At 50.9% G+C, this 27,327-nt stretch overlaps 3 protein-coding genes across 3 annotated transcripts in view; 2 read left to right on the forward strand and 1 right to left on the reverse strand.

The window, feature by feature from the left end:
- Positions 1-5,793: 5,793 nt before the first annotated feature.
- Positions 5,794-27,327, reverse strand: part of SA2 (Stromalin 2) — a 49,912-nt gene continuing 28,378 nt past the window's right edge. The window contains exon 8 of the transcript XR_004469943.1: positions 5,794-5,858. The gene's annotated coding sequence lies outside the window, so the exon portion shown is untranslated. The remainder of the gene's footprint in view (positions 5,859-27,327) is intronic.
- Positions 11,730-13,747, forward strand: LOC6900970 (uncharacterized). The gene is made up of 2 exons (XM_002134634.3): positions 11,730-12,110; positions 12,162-13,747. Exons 1-2 carry the CDS (start codon positions 11,746-11,748, stop codon positions 13,732-13,734), a joined length of 1,938 nt encoding a protein of 645 aa, XP_002134670.3. The 5' UTR covers positions 11,730-11,745; the 3' UTR covers positions 13,735-13,747.
- Positions 17,628-19,392, forward strand: FucTD (alpha1,3-fucosyltransferase D). The gene is made up of 2 exons (XM_001354205.4): positions 17,628-18,728; positions 18,793-19,392. Exons 1-2 carry the CDS (start codon positions 17,812-17,814, stop codon positions 19,292-19,294), a joined length of 1,419 nt encoding a protein of 472 aa, XP_001354241.3. The 5' UTR covers positions 17,628-17,811; the 3' UTR covers positions 19,295-19,392.

Raw genomic sequence — 27,327 nt, forward strand, 5'->3', positions numbered from 1 at the left:
ATAGCCTTTATAATCTTTATATAGGTTCTCTCCCAGTGCGGTTTAGCGGTTAAGAGTGGGTTCCGCCTCAGTCCTGTAAGCTAATGAAGCGAACCACCACTATTCTCGCTCTCTGTCCGGCTCCAGCTCTCTTCGGGAGAGCGTACCGAGTATCGTGGTGTCGCGGCACGTGAGACTCCTGACAGACAACACTATACTGGTTGTTCCTTCCTCTTTCATTCCTTCCTTCTGTTATTCGTTTCGTTCATTCCCTTTCTGATCGAATCGCATTCATTTCAATGGTTCTGTCAAAGTTATTGCCAAAGTTTTCTTTTAATTTCGACAAAAAGGTATATACTGTGTGTTTATTCCCGAATCCTACTTTATCCTTCAAGTAATTTTCTACTACATTAACTAATTCCGCTATCCCTAGCCCTAACCTTCTTCCTTCTTTAATCCCAAATAACTTTTGGTATAATTTTCTAATTCAATTGGGAAAACAAACCCCAAACTTTCGTGGAGCGAGAGTTGGGAGGATATGTCGACCTGGGGGTCAGATCAGATCAGGTCGCAGTCGCAGTCGGTGTCAGTGTCGGAGGCGGTGTGGGGGTTAGGACTGGGGACGGGGGGTTTTGGGTCTGAGTTACGAGAGGGTTGCCAAAACAGCGTCCCCCCCTCGAAAGCGTGCAGATTTTACGAGCCGCCCTGCCAACTGAAAGTAAACTACAAATGTTTACACAACTCCTACACCTACCCCGGACAGTGGGGATGGGATCCCTATTACCATCCTCTCCTGTCGTATCGTATCCTCTAAAAGGCATGCAACACAGGAGGCGGGACCAGGAGGCGTACGTACTCCGTTGGATGGGCTTGTCTCCGGCTAAAGTTGTTGCAAAAATTGAAAAACTTTTGCCGTCTCTTCCTGTTTTTTTTTACGAGTATGATGATGATGAGGCCTTCGCCGCTCCTCGATGAAAATGCCTATTCCACAGGAGGCGGCACGCCTACACGCCTACACCCCATCCATCCAGCCCCTCCTCTACGTCGAAAGATCCCACCCAAGAAGTAGGGCAAATAAATATAAAATTCGGCGAAAAGTTTTCCACACGTCTGACTGCCAGACAGCCTTCCTCTCGTTCCTTCCGTTCCATCCGTTCCTGCCTTCCTGCCTGTCTTTCGGTAACAAGTTTCTGGCAAGTGAAATAGGGTTTCATTCTCAAGTGAGTTTGCGGAGGGAGTGCGAGAGGCAACTGTCGAGCTACTTAAGCCCCACAGATACAAATGTATCTTTTGCCTTTCAAACTCCAAACTGCAAGCACAATTTACAGAGGCATTAAGGCACTTCTCCATCTCCATCTCCAACTGCTTCTCCTTCAACGACTCCAGGCAGTGTGGCTTAAGGCAGTCTTAGGGGTCCTGGGCCTGGTCCTGGTCCTGCTGCTGCATGTGTGGAGGATTTGCATTTTGCTCGCCGTCTAATTGTGTGGAAAATTGTAAGAAAATAATACGCCCAAATGCAAATGCAAGACTCACTCACGTCCTCTCCTCTTGAATAAATATTTAAGCGATTGCGAATCCCGAATTTCCATTCAATTGTCGAGGACTTTCAGTGGGGCTCTGCGGTTGTTTGAGGCGGCTCCGGGGTCTAATCAACGCCTCGCCTCGCCTCGCCTCGAACGCGTCTCGGATTACAAGCGTTTTCCGCACTCTGCGGTTTGGCAATTCTGTTAAAGATACAAAGCTCTGATACGCGACGGAACAATGCGAATGCGAAATGTGAAATGTTGTGTGAGGTGAGAACAAAGCGCTCTGCTCCGCTTTGCTCTAAACCACAAAACGGGGCAAAGAAACGAGATGCGAGATACGAGATACGAGATACGAGTGTGTGTAGCGAGAGGGAATGATTCGAGTGGCGAGTGGCGAGTGTGTGCAGCGATAAGGGGCACAAAGAGCCAATGAGTACGCGGAATTTGCATGCACACACACACAGTGCAGTGCAGTGGTATGTTGCTACAGGATAACATTGAAATAGTTACGGAATCCCTATATCCTCTGTACAGATTGCAACCGGCATCACTGCGTGTGTGGCACTGTATGCTCCGTGTTCTGTGTGGCATCTAGTATCTCTGAAAAGCTAAACGCTAAACCGCACTTGCAACCGCCTCCGTCTCCGCCGCCTCCGCGAAAGGTAAACGAATCTCTATATTCCGCATTTCGCACATGCCAACAATTGTGGTGGGGTGGGGCGCGGGGCGTGTTGCGTGGGGCGAGGGGCGTGGGGCTGGCGGATTCTAATTGCAGGGCCACGCCCACGCAATGAGCACCAGGCACTTTTCAAATAAAGGAGGCAGGCTCCCACTGTACTCCTAATTACGACTTTAAAGGCCAACACACGGGCGCGGGACGCCAGAGAAAGAGCGAGAACGAGTGAGCGAGTCCTTGTCTGGTTTCTCATGAGTATATAGACAGGGGGGGTATGGAAAGTGGAGGGGCTTTGATCACCGTATCGCGTGTCGATGCACATTTCCGTTTGCACGGGCACCCTTTTAAATGGGAATCAAGTGCAATTTAATTGAAAGAAATGCATAAAAATGCATATTAAATGTGACATTTCGTAGCGGGTGGGTTTTCCTTTCCGGAAAAAAAACACAGTACATTTCCTTGCAGGTTTTCCCAGCAAGCTTTTCCTTTTCGAAATACTTTGGTGGCTGTTGAATGGCTGTTTTCCTGTTGGAAACAGTGCGCTCGATGGGCGGGTGGCGTCTTCCTGTTGGAAAATGCAATGGCAATGCAATGGCAATGGGGCTTCTATCATTAAAATGGCCTCAATTACTGTTGCACTTGCGAACGGAGGCGAACAAAGGTGACGAAAGGTTGAAGTTCAAGAGATATTCATGGAGATGGTGGGTTTAAATTTAAGAACTACTAAGAGTCCTGAGAGTAGAATGCCCAAAAAGGGAAAGATTCCCAGAAGAGGGCTCTGGAAGAGGAATATGAGGCTTCTTTTGATAGATTTCCTTAAGCGTAAACTTCTGAGAATATATGAATATTCCCTACTCGAAACCTACCCGTTTCCCTCTCTCCCTTGGACATCATATAATATTTTCAATAAACGAATCGAGTCCTCATGTCCAGCGGAGCTTATTGCTTCTCTGATGTCAGACAGCGAGACAAAAGGAGACCAACAGGAGACAAAAGCAGAAACGATATGAGGAAAGTGTAGACAAAAGAGAGTCCCCAGTCCCCAGTGCACAGAGGGGGAAATGGAGCTCAGCCAATACAAATGACAAACTTTTGTCGGGCACTGTACCCAATCAGAGGCAAAGAAAAGAGCAAAGACGAAGGACTCAACCTGCAGTTGCACTGCCACTTCGACTGGCACTCATACTTCCAATGGCTGGGGCAAAAGCACTCGAAGAAAACAAATTCCAACTTCTTGAGCACAGATGAGACACTCGATTCGGTCATCGAGAGAGGGAGAGGTGGAGGGGGGAGGGAAAGCATGTGATATGGGGATTCGACTGCAGGAGACAATAAAGTTGCTTTCTCGGCAATTTCTCAGCCATTTGCCAGGAGGCGAGCCTCCCCTTGGCTTGAAAATATGATAGGAAGATGCCCTTCCCTGCCCTCCCTCCTGGATTGAGATATGATAGGAGCAGTGGATGACACTCGTGTCGGCCATAAGCAGTGCCCTGAACCAGGATCAACTTTACCCTCAATCTATATTTCTCTCTGTCTCTGTCTCCGTCTCCGTCTCCGCTTGTGTCTCCATCTCCGTCTGTGTCTCCGACTTGTCTGTTTGCTTTGTCGACTTTTGAAATTGGATTTGAAGGAACGATTGGAGGCTTCAGGCAGCTACCGAGCGAGGATTTGTGCTGCAAATTAGCTTCATTAATGGATGCGGATGGCGGCCCCAGTGGGGCAGGCAACCCAACCTATCGCCTGGTGGCACATTTTCCTGCATTTTATTTTGCAGCTGCAGTCTCTGCATTTCGCTCAATCAGCGCTGAAATTTATTATGCTCCATAATCATTTGTCATCTTTTCCATTTTGTTCATTTTCCATTGCCATTTTCCATTTCCATTTCCCAGCGAGCATCTGCAACTGCATCTCCATTTCCATTTCCCGCATTTCCATTCCTGCCATTTGTCGCCCCGCAGCGAGCGCATTAAAATTTTTCGCAACATTTTTCACGCATTCAGCATTCAGCATTCAAGCATTCAAACATTCGGAAAATGGGGCACGGGACACGCTCCATTTGCCCCGTTGGACACTAGGGGGGACGGTGACGAGGACGGGGGCTTAAGGTCATAAATATCCGGAATATTGTTAAGAATATAACAATCTCTCTCGCTGTCTCTGTCTCTGTGTCTGTGTCTCTCCTCCAGCACACTAATGTCACTTGCCCCATGCTCTCTCCCCCTCTCTCCATCTGTTCAGCTTTTGATACATTTTTATTGCATTCGAGCTGCGAAGGAGATTCCTGGCTTTTTTATGGCTCCACGGAAGAGGTCAACAGTAGTTCAATAAAACGATGCCCTCTGGCGGTGGCAGGACTAGATTTCATATAGATTTATCAAAGACAAATTCGAGTGCTTTTTCCTTTAGAATCCCTCAAGAAAATCCATTCATTTCTTGCTGGAATCATCTAGGGTTCATTCGAACCATTTGAATCCATGGACAGCCCAGAATACACACAGTATTTCAACAATGGAAGCAAATTTCTCTCCTCTTTTTGTCCTTTTGTGCAACCAAATCCATAATTCATGGATTCGCCAAATAAGAAAACGCCAGAGGAGAAAACCAAATGAAAACATTAACAACAATAAAATATGAGCAAGAGCAATGTAAATCGCTTTCCATAATTCATTCCGACTAGAGTTCTCCCGCCGTAGAATTCCACGGAACGCGTCGTAAACCCCAGACGAACGTACTGTACATCGATGCCAGCCCGAAGGTTGTCCAGGGGCATGAGGCATCGTAAAACTAATGAAATTTCAATTCGAATGTCGCGACAATGTATCCCTCCCACACTCGGGACGCGAGACTCTAGACTCGAGATTCCAGACTCGACTCTCGAGAGGAATTCCACGAAATATTCGCGCACTTGCCACGCAAACGAAATTCATAAATTTCCTCCCAAGAGACAGTGAGAGAGAGAGGGAGAGGACACACACACACACACACACACCCATAGGATATGTGTATCGTAAAGTAAGGGATTTTTCCCACCAGTCAGCACCTACTTCTAGATAGAGATACATAGCCGGACCGGACCGGACCGGACCCGAGGAAGGGACAATGTTGGGCAACGGAAGCAGAGGTCCGTCCGGTTATCGACCAAAACGACAGGTGAATTTATGATGAAGTCATCTACGTTTCTTTTTGTCCAACTCAATCTGGGAGAGAGTACTGTGCAGGCGGTGGCTCATTCTCTAGGCAGCTCGCGTGTAAATTATGAAAACTGGCGATAAAAACGAAAGTAATTCAAAATTCTTCGACGTGTGTTTATAGCCACTCGCCCTGGCCCTCGCCCTGGCCCTCGAAAACGACACAAAAAAGGGACACACACGCACACAGGGGGCTTGGCACACCTTTCGACTCCTTCTGCTGCTCACAACCGACTCTCACTCCTCTCTCTCCTGTTCAGAATTTACTCACAGATTTATATCGCATGAATTTATGATCCTGTTAGCGCCACTGCACTTGCTTATCTGCCGTGCAGCATCATTGGTGGCAAGAGGCAGCTTGTTTATGGCCGTGCAGATAGAATGAGTAAGTGTTATCCTCCCCCCTCCATCGTCCATCCATTGCTTACCTGATTTTCACTTTCCCTTGCTGTTGATTTAGTAGATTGTGCATTCCACAGCGATCCAAGACTAGAAAGATAGAGATTCCATGGTGTTACATACGGGATATATGACATATAGACCTCGAATATCGGGTATCGTAATGTTGGTTGCCTCGACAGAAGGCATTCAAGCATCTCTTGAACAGATCTCCTCGAGGGGTTCTTCTCTCCATAGAATGTGGGCATTCCCAGGGCCCAATCAACCAATCATCCACACATCACACCTCTCCCTTTGCCTTACAATGAACGGTGACTGTTGAATGGCCCATGGGCCGTGAGTATTACCCAATATTCGTAGTACCACATAAAAATTGAAACAATGACACGAGACACCACATGTGGCACGGCCCCGCCACAGAAATTCCAACAAACAAATGAGACACCAATTTCTGTACTTTTTCAAACGGAGAGGGGGTGGGGACGGGGACGGGTACGGGGGCGTGGGCGGGGGGGAAAAAGGCAGAAGGTGACAAGTCGAGCGGAGAAAAGTCAACAATAATAAAATATTTAAAGAGAGAGAGAGAGAGATGGGGAGAGGGGAGGGAGTGGGAGTGGGAGAGGAGGAAAAAAGCCCCAAAGGAAAATGAAGTCATCTTGGGCAAATAGACTCCGTACCCCCCGCCCCCGTACCCCCTCGCATATCGCACATCGCATATCGTATGGAAATGGAAACAAAGTCAAGTGTTAATTTGCGTGGGAAAATATATATTCGTGGCCCAAAATGTGGCGGCTAAAAGTTCTTTTGATAAAGATATTGTTGTTGGGGCACACTGTGGGGCACTGTAATTCCTTGAAAGCAAAAGTGTGTAATAGGTGGGGCAATCTGTTGTCGCCAGAGCCAGGCCAGAGCCAGAGCCAGAGCATAGCGGAGCGTGTGAAAGGTCAAAGTTTGCTCAAAAAATACAACAAAAATTAGCCAAAAAAAGAAGGAAAAAAGAAGGGTAATTTTCGTAGACTCAAATTAGAGAAAATCCCTCCATTAAAGTCGAAGGGAACTTCATGCCATTGCAAAAGTCGCTGGCAAAAGCCTCGGCGATGGAGACGGCGATGGCGATGGAGACGGAGACGGAGACCCCGGCAAAAGTTGACACCACAAAACATTAACTTTCAAGTACATCAAACATTTTGTTGCCTGTTATCTCAGAGACAGCAACAGCAACAGCAACAAAGAGTTGCCACAAAAGGTGCCACCAACTTTACCCCAAAGTGCCAAAGGGAAAGGGGCAGGGCAGGGGGCAGGGGGCAGGGCACATGGACGGAACTGTGGAAGAATTGAAACTTTGTGCGTTGTTTCGTTTGGTTTGGTTTGTTGTCGCCACATCACCCATTACCATCATCATCATCATCATCATTGCTGGTGCTGCTGCTGCTGCTGCTGGGAGGTACGGCTATACCCTTTCTACAGGGTATTTCTGGTGGTTCATGAAATGCAGAAATGGATATAGCACGGCATACTCTTTTTGGAACTCTTTTTGGAGGGATAGTCACCAGACACCTTTATTTTGGGGCATAGACAAGTCGAAACACCAAAGATTTGATCGGTAAAAATTATATAGACTCTTGAAATGTTGATCTAATAATGTTTCTAGCCAGAAACATATTTAATTGGAAGATATTTGAATGAAATCTCCTCATAGATTGTTCTTTTTGGTATTCAAATCCAAATATTTATACGCCTTTTGTAGGAAAAAATGCTCCAAAGTGACAAAATCCTTAGGGCTTTTCAAACCCTCATCTAAATAGTTTGATTTCGGTCTTATTTTATAAGGAAAATCGTTCGTTTACACATTATTGGGGTACTACATATCATATATCGGAGCCTCAAGGGTATCCACTGTTCCCCAAATGTACTACCCTTTCCCACTGTCTGTCTGTCTGCTGCCTGCTGTCTGCTGTTGTTATGCGAATGACATTTCCATGTAGTACAAAAGTTTCTCGACTGCTTCTCGTTTTTATTATTTGTTGATGGTGTTGTTGCTGTTGCTGTTGTTGCTGTTGCTGTTGTTGTTGCTCTTCCACTCAGTGTGGGAAAATGTATTTATTTTTATGATTGTTTAATGTTTTATTTTCCACCGTCACACAGAAAAAGTTGACACAACCGAAATGTCACAGGGAGGCAGAGTGGTGCAGAGGGGAGCAGAGGGGAGCACAGGAGGAAACGAAAGTTGTTCACTTTTTTGTCCAGGCTTCATCAAAGTTGCAGAACATTTTGTTGCTTGTGTTGGGGGGTTTTTGTCGAAAATGTTTTAATTACAGAAAATAAGCAGAGGAAAAAGATCCCCATCATCGACAGCATCTGTACGAGTATCTGTATCTGCATCTGCAACTACATCTGCATCATCTTGATCTTCTATTCCGATTCGAATTAATCAAATCATCATTCGAACGCCAGCGCAGATACCCCTTTGATCTGAGCAGACAACAGACAACAGACCACAGGCCGGCGAGACCACTGAGAGCCACACAAAACATATTTCAATTAACAGGCCATGACCGTGGCAAAGGCTAAGGCTAAGACCAACACCAACACCAACACCGAGAGACCTTCTTCCAAGGCAAAGGCGAAGGTGTGTCCATGGAGTGTGTGCGTGTGCCTGTGTGCGTGTGCGTGTGTGTGTGGGGGGGGCATCAATCAATGCCGCAGTTAATAATCCACTCGAAAACAAGTGGAGTGCCTGCCTCCGCCGACTGTGCCGACTGTGATCGACTCCCAGCGTACCCCTCGCCTTGGCCCTGCACGAATATGAGTGATAAATCAAAGGTTCAGGGGCTCCATCTCCCATCTCCCATCTCGCATCTCCATGGCCATCCAGGAGTGTGGCTCTCCCTTCTCGCGCCATGGGGGCGCCTTGTATGGTGGTCGGATTTTCAATTTCATACGCACCGTTGGATGCAGCAGCAGCCGCCACGACGACGACGACGAGGAGGAGGGTTTGGCTTTGAGGTTGCATTTGTGTCGATGTTTGGAGGTTCCACAATTTTATTGATTAACGCGCGCGCATGGATGGATGATCGCCACGGGTGCAGTCGATTGCTGGGGCAATTTTCATCACTTTTCATCACGTAGCGTAGCAGCCAGACATCGAGAAAGACGGACAGACAGCCAGCCGAGCAGTAATTAAAATGTATTTTCTTCAAACATTTTCTTGGGGGATTCTTACAGCTTACAGGGTGGTCACTCCCCTCCCTCTCTACCCTCTACCCCTCTCTGTATTCCTTTCTGCAGCATTGCAGGCGGCGGCAGTGGCAGCAGCTGTCGTCACCAAAAGCCAAGGTAATATTTCACAGAGTACTCCTCCACGCTCCCTGCTCCCTGCTCCACCCTGCCTCCTCCTGGGCTTCATCGTCATCATCAATTTTATGAATACCCCCACACCTCACACACACAAAACACACACACACACCCACAGCAGAGTGTTAAAGCGCGAAAAAGTAGCAGCAGCAGCAACAATAAAAGTTGGCCAATTTGTTTCGCTTTGTCTCGTTCCCAGTAGACGCCACCCCCTTTTGAGGCACAAAATAGTCAACAATACGACTGAAACATGCCCATTAATAGAGGAAATATGGCCTGGAATGAGTGCAGAATGGAGTGGAACAACAAATAGGGGAAATACTAACCGAATCGTGGGGATTTTCGGCCTTTGGATGGGCCTCGAATAAGAAAGGGCATGGATGCTAAAAGTCAACAAGAGTTTGGCCACCAAATCGGGTTGCTCCTAGGAGTTGCAGTCCAGTGAAAATACTGTAAATATATCCCATATCCATTCTCTTCTGGGAGATGCTCTTCCTTCCGCCCACGACACCCCGTATATACCCCTTGGATCCACTCCTACAGGGCATATAGCAAAAAACAGGGTTACAGCTAAAAAACAAAAAACAATGCCAGGTGAATGCGGCTCAAAGCCATGTTGCAAGTTGGCCTGACAGACAATCAAGTGGCGGCTGCCCGGCGTCTGCTCTGCGAGGGGGAGCCGAGCCGAGCCGAGCCGCTGCTTTTCGACACTCATTTGCAATTTTTTGTTAATTTTTTGTTGTTGCTGTTTGCCGTTTGCTGTTTGCAGACCTTGCGATGGTTCCTGGCGATAAGAGAAACTCGCAACTGCCACTGCAGCACAATGCAATAATTACAATTTATATTTGCAGATAGAAATCGCGCACATTAAGCAAGCAGCGGCGCAAATGCTGCAACTACCACACTGCCTGCCACAGAAAAAGCTGTCAACGTGTGCGTTTTAACGCTTCGTCGGTCTGGCGGCCAGTGGGTGAAGTTTTTGGTAGTTGCCTCCAGGCGGCAGCTGCTTCCAGTCTGCCGAGCAGCAGCAGCAGCAGCAGCAGCAGCGCAAGTGGCAGCTGCCTCTTCTCTGGCCGGGGACGGGGGCTGCTGCAGGGGTCATTGCCAAAAAATTTCAATCAACTTTGGTGGCCAGCAAAAACAGTCAACGGGCAGGCGAGAGCGAGAGCGAGAGGGAGAGAGAGAGAGAATGACAAATGAGCTTTCAGCAAACAGCAGACGGTGGCAGTGCCCCCCCTTCCGCCACCCCGCCACCCCGCCACCAGTGGCAGTGGTGGTCCACTTTGCATATGCCTCCAGAAACAGAACCCGAGGGAGCAGATCAACGTTCGAGTGGATCCAGTTACACATATCACACCTGGCTCCAACTGCTGGCCGAAAAGATCACAGCCGTTGGCCCGACTGATGCTCCGATCCTCCCGTCCGCCAGTCCGCCAGTCCGCCGATCCTCTGGATGCTTCGATGCTTCGACGATGATGATGATGCCTTAAGCGGGACACGCGTGCGCCAGAGATCGAATTACCAAACAGACATCCCCACTCTGGGGGATCCAAGGACCTCCGGCCAGGATGCTGCATGCTCGAGCAGCAGCCTGATCTGCCGGGGCACACGGGTGGTCTCGGATGCTGCTTTCGTTGGCAATGACCTGATGATGGTCTTCTACCTCCTTCCTTCCTTCGTTCTGGCTCTCCGCCTCCCCCTCCCCCTCCACTCCTGTTAGCGCCTGTTGTAAATCATCCTTTTGGCTGAAGGACACTTCAATTAGGCCAGCGCCAGGCGCCTCAGACACTGTTTTCACCGCGTTTTCCAATCGCAATTAGCACAACATTAGCGCGGCCTGACCTTTGACCTCGCTGCCACTCCCGCTGCGCCTCGGTCCGGTCCCAGCGGCCCATTGTCCTTGTGTCTCCTGTTTTGTGTCTCCTTGGGCCCTGTTTTCGGTTCTTTTCTGCATTTTGTCACGCATTCATTTGGCCAAATGGCCGGCAATTATTTTTGCGGTCATCCTGCATTGTGTCCTTCGGCACGGAGGCGCCTCCGACTTATTTACATAATTGCCCATGTCTCAAATGCTACGGACAGCGTCCTCTGGGGCATGGCACTCCACTCCACGCCCGGAATATGATATATATAGGGAGAGAGAGAGAGAGAACGAGAGTGAGCGAGAGTGAGCGAGAGTGAGTTATGGAAGTCTTTTGGATTTTCCTCTGATTTGCAGCGCGGAAGAGACTGGCGCTAAAAGCATAGAAAAATCTATTAAGCGCACGAGCCAGCGCCCAGTAAAACCCACAGAAGAGTACCAAGAAAAAGGGTGTCAAGAAGCCCAATAATAGTAGGTACAGATGAGTCAATTTGGAAGCTAAACCATCCAGGAAAGATGTTCTGTTCTTTAGTTAAACCCTAGACGCACGCGTCATGCAGCAGTGCCCCTCAGTTAATGAAAATCAAAGAAAAAGTGGGAATGGAAAGCAGAAGACTTTGTAGAATATTCCATTAGAGTTGAACAATTTCCAAAGGGGCATCCACGACCCTCTCTTTCGCCATGAAATTTCGATTTTGGAAACTGTTTCACGCTCCACAGATCTCTCGCAGATCGAAGGCCCAAGGTTCCCCAGTTTCAATCATGAATCTCATGTGTGTGGTGCTGCCACTTGGCACACTCTTCAGCCTCGTGGCAAGTGCTGGTGCCGCCGCGGAGGCGCAACCACCGATGCCCAAGTACTACGTGGACAGTCCGCTGTGCCAGATGCCCTACGTGGATCCCTTCAGTCGCGACGTGATGGCGATTTACACCAAGGACAAGGAAAAGGCCTGCCACAACGACAGCGAGCTGGTGACAGCCGAGTACGATCCGAGGCTGGAGCAGTACCGGGTGCACACGCGGGGCGATTTGGCCAGCAAGATGGCCAAGGAGAATGTGACGCTGGAGTGTGGCTATCAGAAGATCTACAGGGACGAGAATGCAACGGAACCCGACAATACATACAAGTAGGGCTTACCGATCTCCCAGATCCGTCTCTGTATCTCTGTATCCCGCAGAATGTCAAAGATGATGCCCCTGCCTGATGATCTGTTGCTGCCCAAGGACGTGGAGTACATAGCCACGCGCTGCCTGCTCAAGAACAAAACCCACAAGTCGAAAATCACCCAAAAGGACGCCCTGACCTTCGTCCAGGATCATTTGAGCTACGCGGACCTGGTGCGCGCCTTCCGCCTGCTGCACGACGAGGAGGAGCCCAAGCCGCATGTCATCATCCTGGGCATTGACTCCACCTCGCGCATCAACCTGCGTCGCACCATGCCGCAGGTCCTGCGCTTTCTCCGGGAAGTTCCCGGCTGGTTCGAGATGGAGGGCTACAACAAGGTGGGCGACAACACGCTGCCCAACCTGCTGGCCCTTCTCACGGGCGACAACCACGTGGAGGGCCTCGAGGGGGAAAAGTTCAAGGTCAAGGGCTACATCGACAGCTTGAACTACATCTGGCAGCGGTTCAAGGAGGCGGGCTACACCACCGCCTACGCGGAGGACTGCGAGTCCTTGAGCACCTTCAACTATGAGAAGCCGGGATTCATCAGAAAACCGGTCGACCACTACCTCCGTCCGTTCGTGAGGGCCATCGAGAAGACCCTCAGGCTGGAGCGTCGACACGGCATCGTCTTCTGTGTGGGGCGCCACATGAGCTCCGGCTACGTGTGGGACTTTGCCGTTCAGTTCGTAGAGCGCTTCCTCCAGAGGTCGCCCATGTTCGGGCTCTTCTGGAGCAACAGCTTCACGCACAACAGCTTCATTGGCGCCGCCGCCATGGACCATCTGCTGAGGGAGTATCTGCAGCTGTTCCAGAAACTGGGGCTCTTCGAGCGCTCGATTGTGCTGCTGGTGAGCGATCATGGCTATCGCTTCGGCGATATTCGAACGCGCACCAGCTCCGGCTACCTGGAGGAGCGTCTGCCCATGCTGTGGCTGTACGCGCCGCCCTGGTTCCACCAGAAGTATCCCCACTACGTGGCGAATCTCCGGAAGAATCGCAACCGCCTCTCGTCCAACTACGACCTGCACATGACCCTGCAGCATCTGTTGCAGCTGAACACCGCCTCGCCGGAGGCTTTCGACCCCAGACTCAAGGCCAAAAAGTGTCCCAGCTGCCAGTCGTTGTTCTTCGAGCTCCCCGAGAACCGCAGCTGCTCGGATGCGGGAATCACCGAGAAATGGTGCACCTGCCACCCCGCCACAACAGTCACAAACCGCACCCACTACGAGGCAGTGGCGCGCGCTGTGGTGCAGCAGATGAACGAGCATCTGGTGGCCAGGAAACTCACCAATTTCTGCGAGAACTTCAAGCTGAAAGAGGTCAAGGTAATGGATCGCAAGCAGATCCTGGGCGAAAAGACCGCAGACGCCGCAGAAGAATTCTACATCCTGAACTTCTCGACAGTTCCCAAGAAGCCGCAGTTCGAGGCCACAATCCAGTGGAATCCACAGAACAACACTCTCACAATGAACGTCGACGAGCTCAGTCGCAAGAACTCGTACAAGGACACGGCCAAGTGCACGGACGATCCCATTGTGAAAAAGTATTGCATTTGCAAAAAAGGCGCCAAGAAACATAAATGAAGCATCGATTGTACTCTTGTCTGTTTTTTTGGATGGTCTTCAGGCAGCAGAGGTGCACTTGTGCATGACGCGTCGAAGTACTTTCTTGGAAGTAATCGAAAAGTCAATCCGAAAATGATCGTCACTTAGACAGCTCTATATTTGCTCAGTTTAGACCAGTTTTGTCCCATTTGTTGCCATATTTTGTATTCAAAGAGTAATACAGTGAAGGAGGGGCTCTGTTGCATGACGCGTGGTACGTGTCTCGAAATATCAGTCCCGAAATGATCGTCGGATCTTAGACAGCTCTATGTTTCCACAGCTTCCATCAGGTTTATCCAATTTGCTGTAACATACTTTATATTCAGTGACGGGGGGCTCTTCTGCATGACGCGTGACACTTGTAACATGAAAAGAGCTCAAATAGATTTATTTTTTCCCTAGTTGACATCTAATTTATCTAATATCTGGACTAGCTTGTGCAGTTGCAGCTCAGAGAGTAGGTCACTCGGCATCGGCTTGGGCTTCAATCAGCCTCTGTCCGGTTCAGTCTGCTCTTTTCTGCTTTTCTACTGATTGCCGGCATCCGCTTTGGGGCAGGCATGTGTCATCCGCGGCGGTGATCGCCGCAATTGCCATCAATTGTGCGCAAAATGTCGCCGGGGAAATTGCCCCCCGCCCAAAAAAGATTACCCCCGGGGGGATTGTAGTGCCGGGCAGTGATAATCACCGAAAATACTGTGTCAGAGCAGAGATGATGGATGGATTGCAGCATTTCCCTGATGAATGAAGTGGCGCCCTTCTTCTCACCGAAAAAACATCCATGCGACATCCATGACTCAATGGAAGTGAAAGTCTTTGGAGGTCTTTCGAGATCTTGTGTCGTGTATAAACTGCTACCCACTCCAGAAACATTCTCTCACTTTTCGTGTGTCTTGCCCTCTTCCCTCGGAGTTCTTGTGTCGGTGGACATCAATGGCCATCCATCCAGCCATCCAGCCACATACTGGTACGAAAAAAAAGAGGGGCGCGCTTGGGTCGTAGATAACACCTAATTAGGGTTTAGAGGACTGACAACTTTAGCGCCACTTGGCCATCGAATCGCCATCGGACGGGTTCCGTTCCTGCCTCGCCAGAGCGCGGGTGGTCAGTGGAAGAACCTCCTTAAGAACCAACGAAAAAGACACACCCCGAACACGGCACGGCACGCACGCAACAAGAGGCAGCTGCCTCTGCCTCTGCCTGCATTTGAGGATCTTTACGCCTGTTCCTTGTTAGGTCTAGGCCGAGAGACAAGTTTGTTTTTGGTCTGGGTGTCGCCCGGCGATTCGTTTCGTTTCGATTCGAAGTGGAATGGTATACGATTCCAGACGAAGCTGAGATAATTACATGTTAATTCGTTTGCAGCTCCTTTTCGGGCCTTCTTCTCTGCTGCTTCCCAATCAAGCAAGTCGACGGCTCTGGCGGTTCTTTTGTCCAAAATCGAATCGAATCGAATCGGGATCGGATCGAAGGGGATCGGCTGGGCTGTTCCTCGGGATAATTAAGCAGTTGCCACCAAAAACAATGTGTGCGGCATTTAATTGCCGTTGCCAGGTCTTAGGTTGGACTTAAGGACACCTCCAGGGGCATAAACCCCGAAAACTAAGTAGCTGCCATGAGTCACGAGAGATCACAGGAGACAGACAGAGAGAGAGAGAGAGAGTGGGAGATTTTGTGGTTTGGCAGGAGACTGTTCCTCTCTCTGTCTTGGAACCTATTAATAACTTTAATTAAAAATGGTTTGTGGAGGAGACAGCCAGGGACTGGGGCTGGGGATGGGGCAACAATATTTTTTGTGGCCAAAAGTGTGGGAACCAAATTATTCAAATCGTGTGCTGGGCTCCCATAACTCTCCTTCTTTTCCTTGGCCGCAGCAGCGGCGGGCAGCACTTCTCTCATATGCATATTTATTGCATTTTTTTGTTGTAGTTTTCAGACTGAGCGGTAACGCCCCCAAAAAATAATATATATTCACAATGGAATTTCAATTCCATTCTCCCTCTGACTTTTGACTTGAGCGAAGGTGAGCCGCATCCAGGAGGAGCAAAGCACAGCACAGGACCAAAGGCCCAAAGTGGACCTGGAGCTGAAGCTGTTTCTGGAGCTGTTGCCGGAGCTGTTGCTGTGGCTGTGGCTGCCACAGAATGCATTCGAAATGGTTCTTTTGTTTGGCGCGGGATTCGCTGGAATAATTAAATTTTATACATGTTTCAGGGCCCTGTTTCGGTGTTTGCGTTTGTCTGGGGTCGTCTTGTTCTAAGGAGTTCTCTTTTTGCTTTTTGCTTGGCGTCTGGCGCAATCACAAATCCATTTCACTTTCATAACTCATCGGATGGATGTGCCCGGCAATTTACAACCCCACAAAGACTGTTGCTACGTGCTGCCTGTCCTGTCACTCCCCGCCCTCCCTCTCGGGCCAGAGGCTCCTACCTTTTCTCTGGAGTCACGTTTTGTGGAAGTTAACATGAAATGCGTAACATTTAAATGGTTGTCAATTGGAAAATTGCAAAGGGTGTACGGGTGTGCGGGTGTGCGCGGGAGTCGTCTCCTGCTCACTCCCCGTAATTGAGACAGCGTTCGGCAGCGGCCCGGCACGTCCACTATCCATTCAGACACACTGTGCCCCTGCCATGCCACATCCTCTCCTTCGAGGCGTGCGTGTGTGTGCGGCACGGCACGCATTCGAAATGAGACACTGAAAAAACAACTGCGAAATGGAAATTGCAGTGATACATCATCGATGGATGGATCCAACGTGCACACCTCCTCCCACGCCTCCTCCTCCCACAGCTCCTCCTCGCCCCTTTTTTGGCAAACGGCTACGCAAATTTTGCTGGCAGATTGTCATGTTTTCTGATGGTTTTGGCGCAAAATGATTGATTACTTTGTTCCTGTTTTTCGGCTGACGATGGAAGTGGCAAATCGGAAATGGGAATGCGAATGGGAATCATCATCAGGTGGGGAGAGGAGCCATTCGACTCCGGATTGATTGAAAAGTGTGTGTCTCTCTGTGCGATCAAGGCAATCAATTGGCTATTTTTTGGCAGGACTTTGGGCACGGCCCTAGCTTGTTGCTTGATTTTTAGGAATTACACTAGCAGGACAACACTTTCAAGGGCTACCGATATACGTGGGCGGACAGAAGGAGAAATTCCTTGAAATATTTTTGAGATATTTAAGAAACAATCCAAATGATTTCCACCTATACCAAAAGGATCATAGATTCAGAGAAAGATAGGCAAAAGGAATACACCCTAAGCAACCCCCGGCTCACGCGCTTCGTTCGCTCGCGCCGATATGAGTAAGATACTCAAAGCTCTTGATTTCAATAAAGAGATATTCGGTTTTTAAGTACAAAATATAACCCTTCGATGATGATGGATGATGGATGATGGGACGCCGATGATAGTACGTCTATTTTCAGGTTACAATGAGAGAGAAATGTCTAGATCTTGTGAAGAATATCACAATCCTTAAGGAGGGAGCTCCCTAGGGTATATATTAAGCTCTGATTTTGTTAAAGGAGTGCTCCAAAGGTGATCTTGGGCTCGGCGGTGGCAGTGTCGAGATTGATGTATCCATTAGCTGTGGGTGAGTTGTAGCCCCGTATCCCAGCGGAGGCATAGGATTTTAGACTAATCTCAACGGGAAGATGGGCTCCCCATCTATTGAGATCCCATACTTTCATTACAATGGCAAAGTGTAGGTGAAAAACCCTTGCCTTCCACTCTCTGGTGTACAATTTCAAATCAAAGTGTAAGTAGGAGCCTTTTCTCTGGATGTTGTGATGTGTTTTTGACGTTCAAGAGAACCTTTCCAAAGAGAAAAAGGAGACCCATAGCATGCCACAATCTACAAGTCAAAGCATTCGACTTGTTCATTCATTCAGAGTGAGTAAGCCGCACTAAACCTTCTGTCAAATCGAATCGTTCCCTCGAAATTCCCACAACTTGAAGCAGTTCCAATTTTTCGCACAAGTTTTCCCGTTTCTAAAAGTCGAAGGAGAGCTCGTTTACACATTTCTGAATCAGTTTACCAAATTGTTTGTTCTACAAAATGCCAATAGCCAAAAAGGGGGGCATTATGCCCGTCGACAAGATCCTCAGCCTGCGACGCAACCCGCAGCAGCTCCAGAGGGAAATGGAGGACAGGCCCAGCTTCCTGCCGCGTCAACTGCGTGCAGACTCGCCCAAGGGCCAGAGCCAGGAGAAGTCCTACCGCAAGAACACCACCGGCGGAGACGATACCGATGCGGAGCTGGACACGCTGCCGCCACCGCGCCGCTCGCCCGTGTCGCGCCAGAACCTGCAGCGCTACCGGAGGACGCCCGAGTACTACATGGGTATGCTGAAGATGATGAGCATCGTGGTGACGGTGTGCCTGCTGTTCGCCATCATTCCCTTCTACAGGAAGGTGGGGCTCAATCACACGGTGATTCTGTTGTGGAACGAGGGCCCCACCTGGGAGCGGCCCGGGCACATGGAGTGCGGCTGCGTGCTGACCAGGAACCGGAACTACAACGGGGAGCCCTTCGCGGCGATTGTCTTCAACGCCGATCTGCCGTACTCGCAGCAGGGCCTGGAGACGGTCGAGCACACTCCCGACCACCTGGTGGTGTTCTCTGCCAGCGCTCCCCTGAGCCTCGCCCAGAATCCCATGCCCACCCTGAGGCCGCCCTTCAACCTAACCATGAGCTACCGCCTGGACTCGGATCTGGTGTGGTCCGAGTACTACTTCACCCGCCTTCGGCAGCCGGAACGTATCAATGTCTTCGATGAGCCGATCGATAACTTCGACGAAATTTCCTCCCCGATAATCGTCGATATGCACGAGCAGCTCCAGAGAAAGGATCGGCTGGCGGTGTACATGATGTACGACGTGAATGACCACACGATGGCGCAGAGCTACTATCTGATGGAGGTGCGAAAGTACGCGGAGCTGGAGGCACACGAGAGCTGTCTGGGCTATCACGAGTGAGTCCTTGAGTGGGTCCTCCCTTCCATCCATGGCCGATACCCTTTCTCATACCCTTTACAGCTGCACTGGCTATCACTTTATGCTGATCTTTGAGCCCAGCTCCTGCCCGGACTATGTGCACCCGCATTTCTATCAGGCACTCGATAAATACGTGGTCCCGGTCCTGATTGGCGGCGGAAATCTGACGAATCTCGTGCCGCCCAGGTCCTACATTAGCAGTCGGGACTTTGCATCGCCCAAACATCTGGTGGCGCACCTGAAGGCGCTGATGGCCCAGCCGGAGCTCTACCGTCGCTTCTTCTGGTGGCGTTCCAAGTACGAGCTGCGCTTCAACTTTGAGCCCTACTGCTCGCTGTGCCAGCTGCTCAAGCACCGGCATCGGCCCCAGTCGCAGTCGCAGTCGCCGTCGCAGACGTTGAATCCCCAGGAGGTGCCACAGGAGGAGCCCCAGTCCGTCCAGACGACAGCAGCAGTCCCCGCTCCCGTGGCCAATCCCGCTGCCATTTCCTTTGTCAATTGGTGGCAGCACTACCACTGCCCCAATCGTACGACCAGCTTTTAGGAGAGCCGTCGGCCCGGATCCCCACAGAAACCGCAAACACAAATATAATTACCAACGATCGCAAATTGGCCGCGTCGTTCGCTTCAGTTCTGTTTCGAGTTAAGTTCTCTCTTTTCTTTTCTTTTTCTTTTCTTTTTTGGCGGTTTAATTCCGCGGAATTTCGGCGGCACTTCATTGACCTCGCCGACAGCTCTGCCAAGGGGGATGGGGAGGGGAAGGGAGGGAGGTGGAGGCTTAATAAGTTCTACTCTTCTTGGGGAGCTTGGGATATTTTGACTACGGTGTGCAAGAGGATCGTTAAAGCAGAAGTTTAGACCTAGAGAAGGCCACCACCAACCGATGCGATGGGAGCTGCTGCATGACGCGTGACTCTTAGGGAATCGGTGTTAGGTTGCTGTCTTTATGGGTGAAGAAGATGTGGAGATCTTGGTCAGGAGAGCTTCAACATAGATATCACAAGTGATTTCAATAAATTCCTTTGTTAATCCACGCTCCCAAGGATCCAAAAGGTACTAAAGGAGAATCCTAGCAGAATCCCACACTAAAGAGATCCTTCAGGGATCTCTTCCCCAAAGAGAGGAGAGAGCATCGCATGGGTCGCATTCCCGAGCCCCCATGAATATCGCATAATTCCCTTTCAAAATGTTTGGTTATTTTCGCAACTGGTTCGAATCGAAGGACGGGAAGGAGTATCGGGTGTGGGGGGACAGGATGCCTGGGATGCCAACTCGTGCCAGTCGGGCTGTTGAAAACAGTCCTAAATGCCGCCATTTGGACTGGAGTTGGAGTTGGAGTTGGAGCAGGAGAGAATACTCTTAAAGTTGGACGATTCGACTTTGACAGGCTTGTGTCCGAGGGCCTGGGAAAAAGCAGCGCCACAAAGAAAAGCGAGAAATGCCAATGGGTTTCAGGGCATGGGCATGGGCATGGGCATAGGCATAGGCATAGGCACAGGCATAGATAAAGCAAATAGAGCGACGAACTGAACTCACTTGTTTCCCTGGGATCCACTGCGTCGACGACGAGTGGGCGACGACAAGACCAGAACAGCCATCGAGCCCCCAGATGAGGCAAGGTGGGGTGAGGCAAGGTGAGGTGAGATGAGATGAGGAGGTGCCAAGAGAACGAGCGACAGAGGCAGAGCCAGAGCCAGTGCCAGAGCCAGAGCCATAGCCAGACAATGCACACGAAAAGCAAACAGAATTGTCATGGGAAATATTTCAGAGCGAGATGCCCCCCCGAGAAGAGACTGACGCTGAACTGAAGTGCCTGCCCAGCCTGCGTTGCCCGTGCCTCTGGCCCATGCCCGTGCCCGTGCCCGTGCCCTTGCCCTTGCCGTTGGCCCATTCGAAACGCTGCCTTTCAAAACGGTATCACATATACAAAAAACACTTCCAGTGCTCTCCCAGTGCCAGTGCCAGTGCCACACACAACAATATTTATAAGTTAAATGCTTCACTAAACAATAAGCCAGAGCACCAGATGCGAGTGAGAGACTTTGGGGCAGAGACAGCGACATGCCTCAGAGTTGAGGACAGGGCGGGGCAGGGAGGGCCCGGGCCCGGGCCCGGGCGAGGCGATAATGAAACCCAGGCGACGATGTCAGGGTCCAGCCTTTGGGCCTCTTTTGTGGGTTGACAGGTTGTAACCCCTCCACCCCCTCCATCCACTCCACTCCACACCACTCCACTCCCCTCCTCCGCGATCCATCCTTTTCTTGTTTCTTGGTTTCTGGGAAGTTCTCATCGCGGCATCTGGAGCTCTGTCGCTCTGTCCCTCCATCCGTCCGTCCGTCCGTCCGTCCGTCTGTCCGTCTGTTTGCTTAGTCTGTTATCAACTATTACAATATATTTTTGTTTAATTGACAAACAGGTTTATCATTAACATTTTTCTCACTGTTCTCTCGATCTGCTCTCTCCTCGAATGCGTTGGCGGCAAGATCTTCGTTGCTTTTTTTTTTGGTTTTGTTGTTCTTTTTTTTGGGAGGTTGCACCTGAAATGGGAATTGGTTTCGGCGCTCACGGGCGGCGCTTCATTTGACGCTCCAACTGTTTTTTTTCCCACACTGATTTCGGGCGGTGGCGGCGGCGGCGGGACACCGTGAAGCAGAAGAGTAAACTTCCAAGGGGGAGGGGGGAGGGAGGCATGAAATGCTGGCATCCCAAAGACGGGGGAATTCCAGTTGGGAATTGGCAAGGATTTCGAATGGGGGAAAATACAAAGAAATGTGCTGGAAATTACTGGGAATATTGCAAGGATATTCTTTGAGTTTTTGTGATTTTCCCAAATTTTGAACTACTTTTTCAAAATTTTCTACCACTGTAAATCCTCGAATCGTTTGAGCTTGATTGAATATCCCATTTTTAACAACTTAATCACGACAAAGTGTCGCCAAAAGATACACAAAATTAAAGGGAATAAAAGACAAGAAAAGCCCTACGGTTCGGCTCCCCACTTCTGATATCTAAATACACTTTAAAGGCCCTGCCGTGCCCCCGCCGTGCCCCTGCTGCCCTGCCCCTGCCCTGCCCTGCCGCCTCGTAAACCGCTAAGTGCTGGCCAAAAGTTTTCTGAGGGATTAAAGAGCCACACAGCAGCTTCTGCTTCTGCTTCTACTTCTGCCACACAGCTTCTCGTGCCTCTGTTTGCTTTTCCCGCTGCCGTGAAAATGCATTGCTCTGTGCTGCTGCTGCTGCTGTGGGGCCCCCGTTTTCTCACCTGAGAGGCAGACGGCTGTCGATGCTCGTTTTAATTTGTTTGTTTGTTCCACAGGCAGCTAGCTGGCTCCCAGGGCAAAATGTTTGGAAATAGACGCCCCAAACGATGGGCCAACCAATGCATTGGGGCGACTCCCAGCACCCAGCGCCCAGCACCCAGCTCCCACTTTGTGTGTGTGTGTGTGTGTTTTTGTGGTGTTAACAACTCGACACTTCATTAATTGAAGTTGAAAAAGTGCAGACTATAAAAAGACTATTAAGAGCCACAGAGAGAGAGAGAGAGAGAGAGCGAGATAGAGATGGGATCCACAGGGAGGGACAGGGACAGGGACCCCTCGAGAGTATCAAAGTGAACTTTCGAGTGGAGCAGCAGCCGCGGTCTCGGAATGCATTTTGAAAAGAAGAACTTCCAGAGTCTGAGTATTAGATGCAAATTTGATGGCTATTTGGGAAAAAAGTTCAATGGTTTCTCGGGCAATCTGAGGGATCTATCTCCGGAACGATCTGCTAGACTCTTCCATCGATCCAAGGCGGTTTTTTTCCGATCCGAATGAGTGCTCTATCGATCTGTGGGAGTGCTCTGTGCTTTTGTTTATCCCCGCCCCAGCCACAGCCACAGCCCCACACCGAGCACTCTCCCCCCTACGGCGGGTACTTGGATCTAGGGTAATATCCGAAACAGAACCAGCTTAATGGCGAGCATATCATAATTAAGAAATTTGGCAAGACGGCGAAATATTACCAAATATTTAAGTGGAAACCCGGAGGCGGAACGAGTGGAAAGAGCCTGCTCTTTGGAAATCAATGAAGAAAGAAACGACGCTTCGTTGGGGCTGGGGCTGGGGCTGTGGCTGGGGCTGTTTCTGTTGCTGTTCCGGTGATCGTCACACAAATTTCATTGGCAGGCGGCAGACCATAAAAATAAATCTATATGCAAATGCGACATGCCACAGAAAGACGGGAGACAGGAGCCAAGACACTGGAGCTGCAGCTGGAGCTGAAGCTGGAGCTGGAGAATCATTGGAGAGCCCAAAAATAGGACTAGGACTAGGACTTCTATACTCTGACAATCCCTGGCGCAGAGGCGTCTCGTCTGTCCCCTGCCGGATCTGCCGCAGAGCCGTCTCCCGGCCGTCCCCTGCTGGTGGATCCACCACGAGGCGTCTCTCGTCTGGGGACAGACAGACATCTTGCACGTTGCCTCCTCGTTGAATCTTACAAAAGTTGTGACAAGTTGCACAGGAATTACTATTTTTCGCAGAAGATGTTCTGTTTTCGCGACTCTGTTCCCAGTTCGAGATGAGCCAGGATTGATAAGAGCCGAGCCCAGAGCAGGGGCCCAGTGCCACCAGCCCGTGCCTACTCTGCCGCACTCTGTGTGGTGTCTGGGTTTGTGTGTGTGTGTGTGTGCCTCCAGAGCAGAGAGCGAGATGCAAGTCCATAGATACGCCATGCGATTTATGTGGAACCTCTACGCGCGAACAGAAGCCCATCTCCATCCATGAGCCCGTCCGCAGGAGTCTCGTTGAGGTGCCAGCAATTTAGTGGCGATTACAACCGAGGGAATGGCATTTTAAGTGCCCCATTGTCAAGGCGCTTTGCGATCTGTGCTGGCGCGATAAGGCGCCGCCGTTGGCTCCCGTGTGGGCGTCGCAATCCCCCAAAAAAAACAGAAAAAACAGCAAAAAGGAGTACTTGAATTCCTTGTATTTCCCAAACCTTCGACCCAAGGAACAAACAGATGGCAGCTCAATTCTCAATCGCTGCTTCGGTGGCAGACTGATCCTGGCTCTCCAGGGGACTGATCCTGGCCAGATCCTGGGGGTCTTCCTAGGCCGACTGTTGGTTCAGGTAATCCTCCAGTTTCGCTGGTGTTTCCCACATCGGAGGACTCACTGCAGCTATCGTGCTTGCAGTCCGCGGGGCAGTGATGGGGGCTGCTGTCCTCATCCTTCACAAGGAGGCCACTGGCGGTTGGAGTGCCGGTGGGTTGCTCGTCCTCCAGGCGATGCCGTGCTGCTTCCCCGTCGGCTGATCGATGTGGCACACACCGTTGCAGCTTCTGCCCCAGATTCGGATCAGGGCTGGTGTTTCCCACATCGGAGGACTCTGTCGTTGTCGTGCTTGCAGTCCACGGGGCAGTGATGGGGGCTGCTGTCCTCATCCTTCACAAGGAGGCCACTGGCGGTTGGAGTGCCGGTGGGTTGCTCGTCCCCCAGGAGATGCCGTGCTGCTTCCCCGTCCGCTGATCGATGTGGCACACACCGTTGCAGCTTCTGCCCCAGATTCGGATCAGGGCTAGTACATTCTCGTACATGCGAGAACAGTAGCAGAACTGGAGACCCTACCATCTGTGTGGCAAAAATGAGGACGAGATGCCCAAGAGCCCCGCACATATAATGCTGATCGCCGACAGCTATCAGTCGGCCTTGTATGGGCGGCCCTCGATGATGGGCCTGGCCTGGTGGCAGCACTTCGTTGTGAGTGGATGCCACGGATCAGCATTATCTGTACGCGACTCTTGGTAATGTCGAACACATTGCTGTCACACAGAAGGCAGGGCTTCCTTTGTTTTTTTTTTTTTTCTTAATTTTAAACTTCACGAATTTTGCTACTGTTCTCGAAAAAAAGGTGTACTAGCCAGTCCGAGAGCCAAATAAATACTGAATGAAATGAATGCCCAATGCCACGACTATTGTCATGAAAGGCAAAGCCTGTGTCGATTCCTTGATTTCGAAATTCTGGAAACATAATTTTAATGAAAATTTTGAACGATTTGTACACATCTAGATTACTTTTATATTACTGCCATCACAAGGAGGCCACTGGCGGTTGGTTGCGGGCTGGTGTTTTCCACATCGGAGGACTCACTGCAGCTGTCGTGCTTGCAGTCCACGGGGCAGTGATGGGGCTGCTGTCCTCATCCTTCACAAGGAGGCCACTGGCGGTTGCAGTGCCGGTGGGTTGCTCGTCCTCCAGGCGATGCCGTGCTGCTTCCCCGTCCGCTGATCGCTTCTTCACCAGATTCGGTTGGCGGTTGGAGTGTCGGTGGGTTGCTCGTCCTCCAGGCGACGCGGTGCTGCTTCGATGTGGCACACACCGTTGCAGCTTCTGCCCCAGATTCGGATCGGGGCTGGTGTTCCCCACATCGGAGGACTCACTGCAGCTGTCGTCCTTGCAGTCCACGGGGCAGTGATCGGGGCTGCTGTCCTCATCCTTCACAAGGAGGCCACTGGCGGTTGGACTGCCGGTGGGTTGCTCGTCCTCCAGACGACGTCGTGCTGCTTCCCCGTCCGCTGATCGCTTCTTCACCAGATTCGGATCAGGGCTGGTGTTTCCCACATCGGAGGACTCTGTCGTTGTCGTGCTTGCAGTCCACGGGGCAGTAATGGGGGCTGCTGTCATCCTTCACAAGGAGGCCACTGGCGGTTGGAGTGTCGGTGGGTTGCTCGTCCTCCAGGCGACGCGGTGCTGCTTCGTGTGGCACACACCGTTGCAGCTTCTGCCCCAGATTCGGATCAGGTATAGTACATTCTCGTACATGCGAGAACAGTAGCAGAACTGGAGACCCTACCATCTGTGTGGCAAAAATGAGGACGACATGCCCAAGAGCCCCGCACATATAATGCTGATCGCCGACAGCTCTCAGTCGGCCTTGTATGGGCGGCCCTCGATGATGGGCCTGGCCTGGTGGCAGCACTTCGTTGTGAGTGGATGCCACGGATCAGCATTATCTGTACGCGACTCTTGGTAATGTCGAACACATTGCTGTCACACAGAAGGCAGGGCTTCCTTTGTTTTTTTTTTTTTTTTTCTTAATTAAACTTCACGAATTTTGCTACTGTTCTCGAAAAAAAGGTGTACTAGCCAGTCCGAGAGCCAAATAAATACTGATTGAAATGAATGGCCAATGCCACGACTATTGTCATGAAAAGCAAAGCCTGTGTCGATTCCTTGATTTCGAAATTCTGGAAACATAATTTCAATGAAAATTTTGAACGATTTGTACACATCTAGATTACTTTTATATTACTGCCATCACAAGGAGGCCACTGGCGGTTGGTTGCGGTCTGGTGTTTTTCACATCGGAGGACTCACTGCAGCTGTCGTGCTTGCAGTCCACGGGGCAGTGATGGGGGCTGCTGTCCTCATCCTTCACAAGGAGGCCACTGGCGGTTGGACTGCCGGTGGGTTGCTCGTCCTCCAGGCGATGCCGTGCTGCTTCCCCGTCCGCTGATCGATGTGGCACACACCATTGCAGCTTCTGCCCCAGATTCGGATCGGGGCTGGTGTTCCCCACATCGGAGGACTCACTGCAGCTGTCGTCCTTGCAGTCTACGGGGCAGTGATGGGGCTGCTGTCCTCATCCTTCACAAGGAGGCCACTGGCGGTTGGACTGCCGGTGGGTTGCTTGTCCTCCAGGCGATGCCGTGCTGCTTCCCCGTCCGCTGATCGATGTGGCACACACCGTTGCAGCTTCTGCCCCAGATTCGGATCAGGCCTGGTGTTCCCCACATCGGAGGACTCACTGCAGCTGTCGTCCTTGCAGTCCACGGGGCAGTGATGGGGGCTGCTGTCCTCATCCTTCACAAGGAGGCCACTGGCGGTTGGACTGCCGGTGGGTTGCTCGTCCTCCAGGCGATGCCGTGCTGCTTCCCCGTCCGCTGATCGATGTGGCACACACCGTTGCAGGTTCTGCCCCAGATTCGGATCAGGGCTGGTGTTTCCCACATCGGAGGACTCTGTCGTTGTCGTGCTTGCAGTCCACGGGGCAGTAATGGGGGCTGCTGTCCTCATCCTTCACAAGGAGGCCACTGGCGGTTGGAGTGCCGGTGGGTTGCTCCTCCTCCAGTCGACGTCGTGCTGCTTCCCCGTCCGCTGATCGCTTCTGCCCCAGATTCGGATCAGGGCTGGTGTTTCCCACATCGGAGGACTCTGTCGTTGTCGTGCTTGCAGTCCACGGGGCAGTGATGGGGGCTGCTGTCCTCATCCTTCACAAGGAGGCCACTGGTTGTTGGACTGCCGGTGGGTTGCTCGTCCTCCAGGCGATGCCGTGCTGCTTCCCCGTCCGCTGATCGATGTGGCACACACCGTTGCAGCTTCTGCCCCAGATTCGGATCAGGGCTGGTGTTTCCCACATCGGAGGACTCTGTCGTTGTCGTGCTTGCAGTCCACGGGGCAGTAATGGGGGCTGCTGTCCTCATCCTTCACAAGGAGGCCACTGGTGGTTGGACTGCCGGTGGGTTGCTCGTCCTCCAGACGACGTCGTGCTGCTTCCCCGTCCGCTGATCGCTTCTGCCCCAGATTCGGATCAGG

Source organism: Drosophila pseudoobscura, chromosome X (assembly GCF_009870125.1).
Source record: "Drosophila pseudoobscura strain MV-25-SWS-2005 chromosome X, UCI_Dpse_MV25, whole genome shotgun sequence".
NCBI lineage: Eukaryota > Metazoa > Arthropoda > Insecta > Diptera > Drosophilidae > Drosophila > Drosophila pseudoobscura.

What these genes read in the sequence shown, in the direction of transcription:
- LOC6900970 (XM_002134634.3), top strand. Translation starts at nt 11,746, where the DNA reads ATGAATCTCATGTGTGTGGTGCTGCCACTTGGCACACTCTTCAGCCTC. An exon ending in GAACCCGACAATACATACAA is followed by an intron (nt 12,111 to 12,161) that starts GTAGGGCTTACC and finishes TGTATCCCGCAG; the next exon opens with AATGTCAAAGATGATGCCCC.
- FucTD (XM_001354205.4), top strand. Translation starts at nt 17,812, where the DNA reads ATGCCAATAGCCAAAAAGGGGGGCATTATGCCCGTCGACAAGATCCTC. An exon ending in AGCTGTCTGGGCTATCACGA is followed by an intron (nt 18,729 to 18,792) that starts GTGAGTCCTTGA and finishes TACCCTTTACAG; the next exon opens with CTGCACTGGCTATCACTTTA.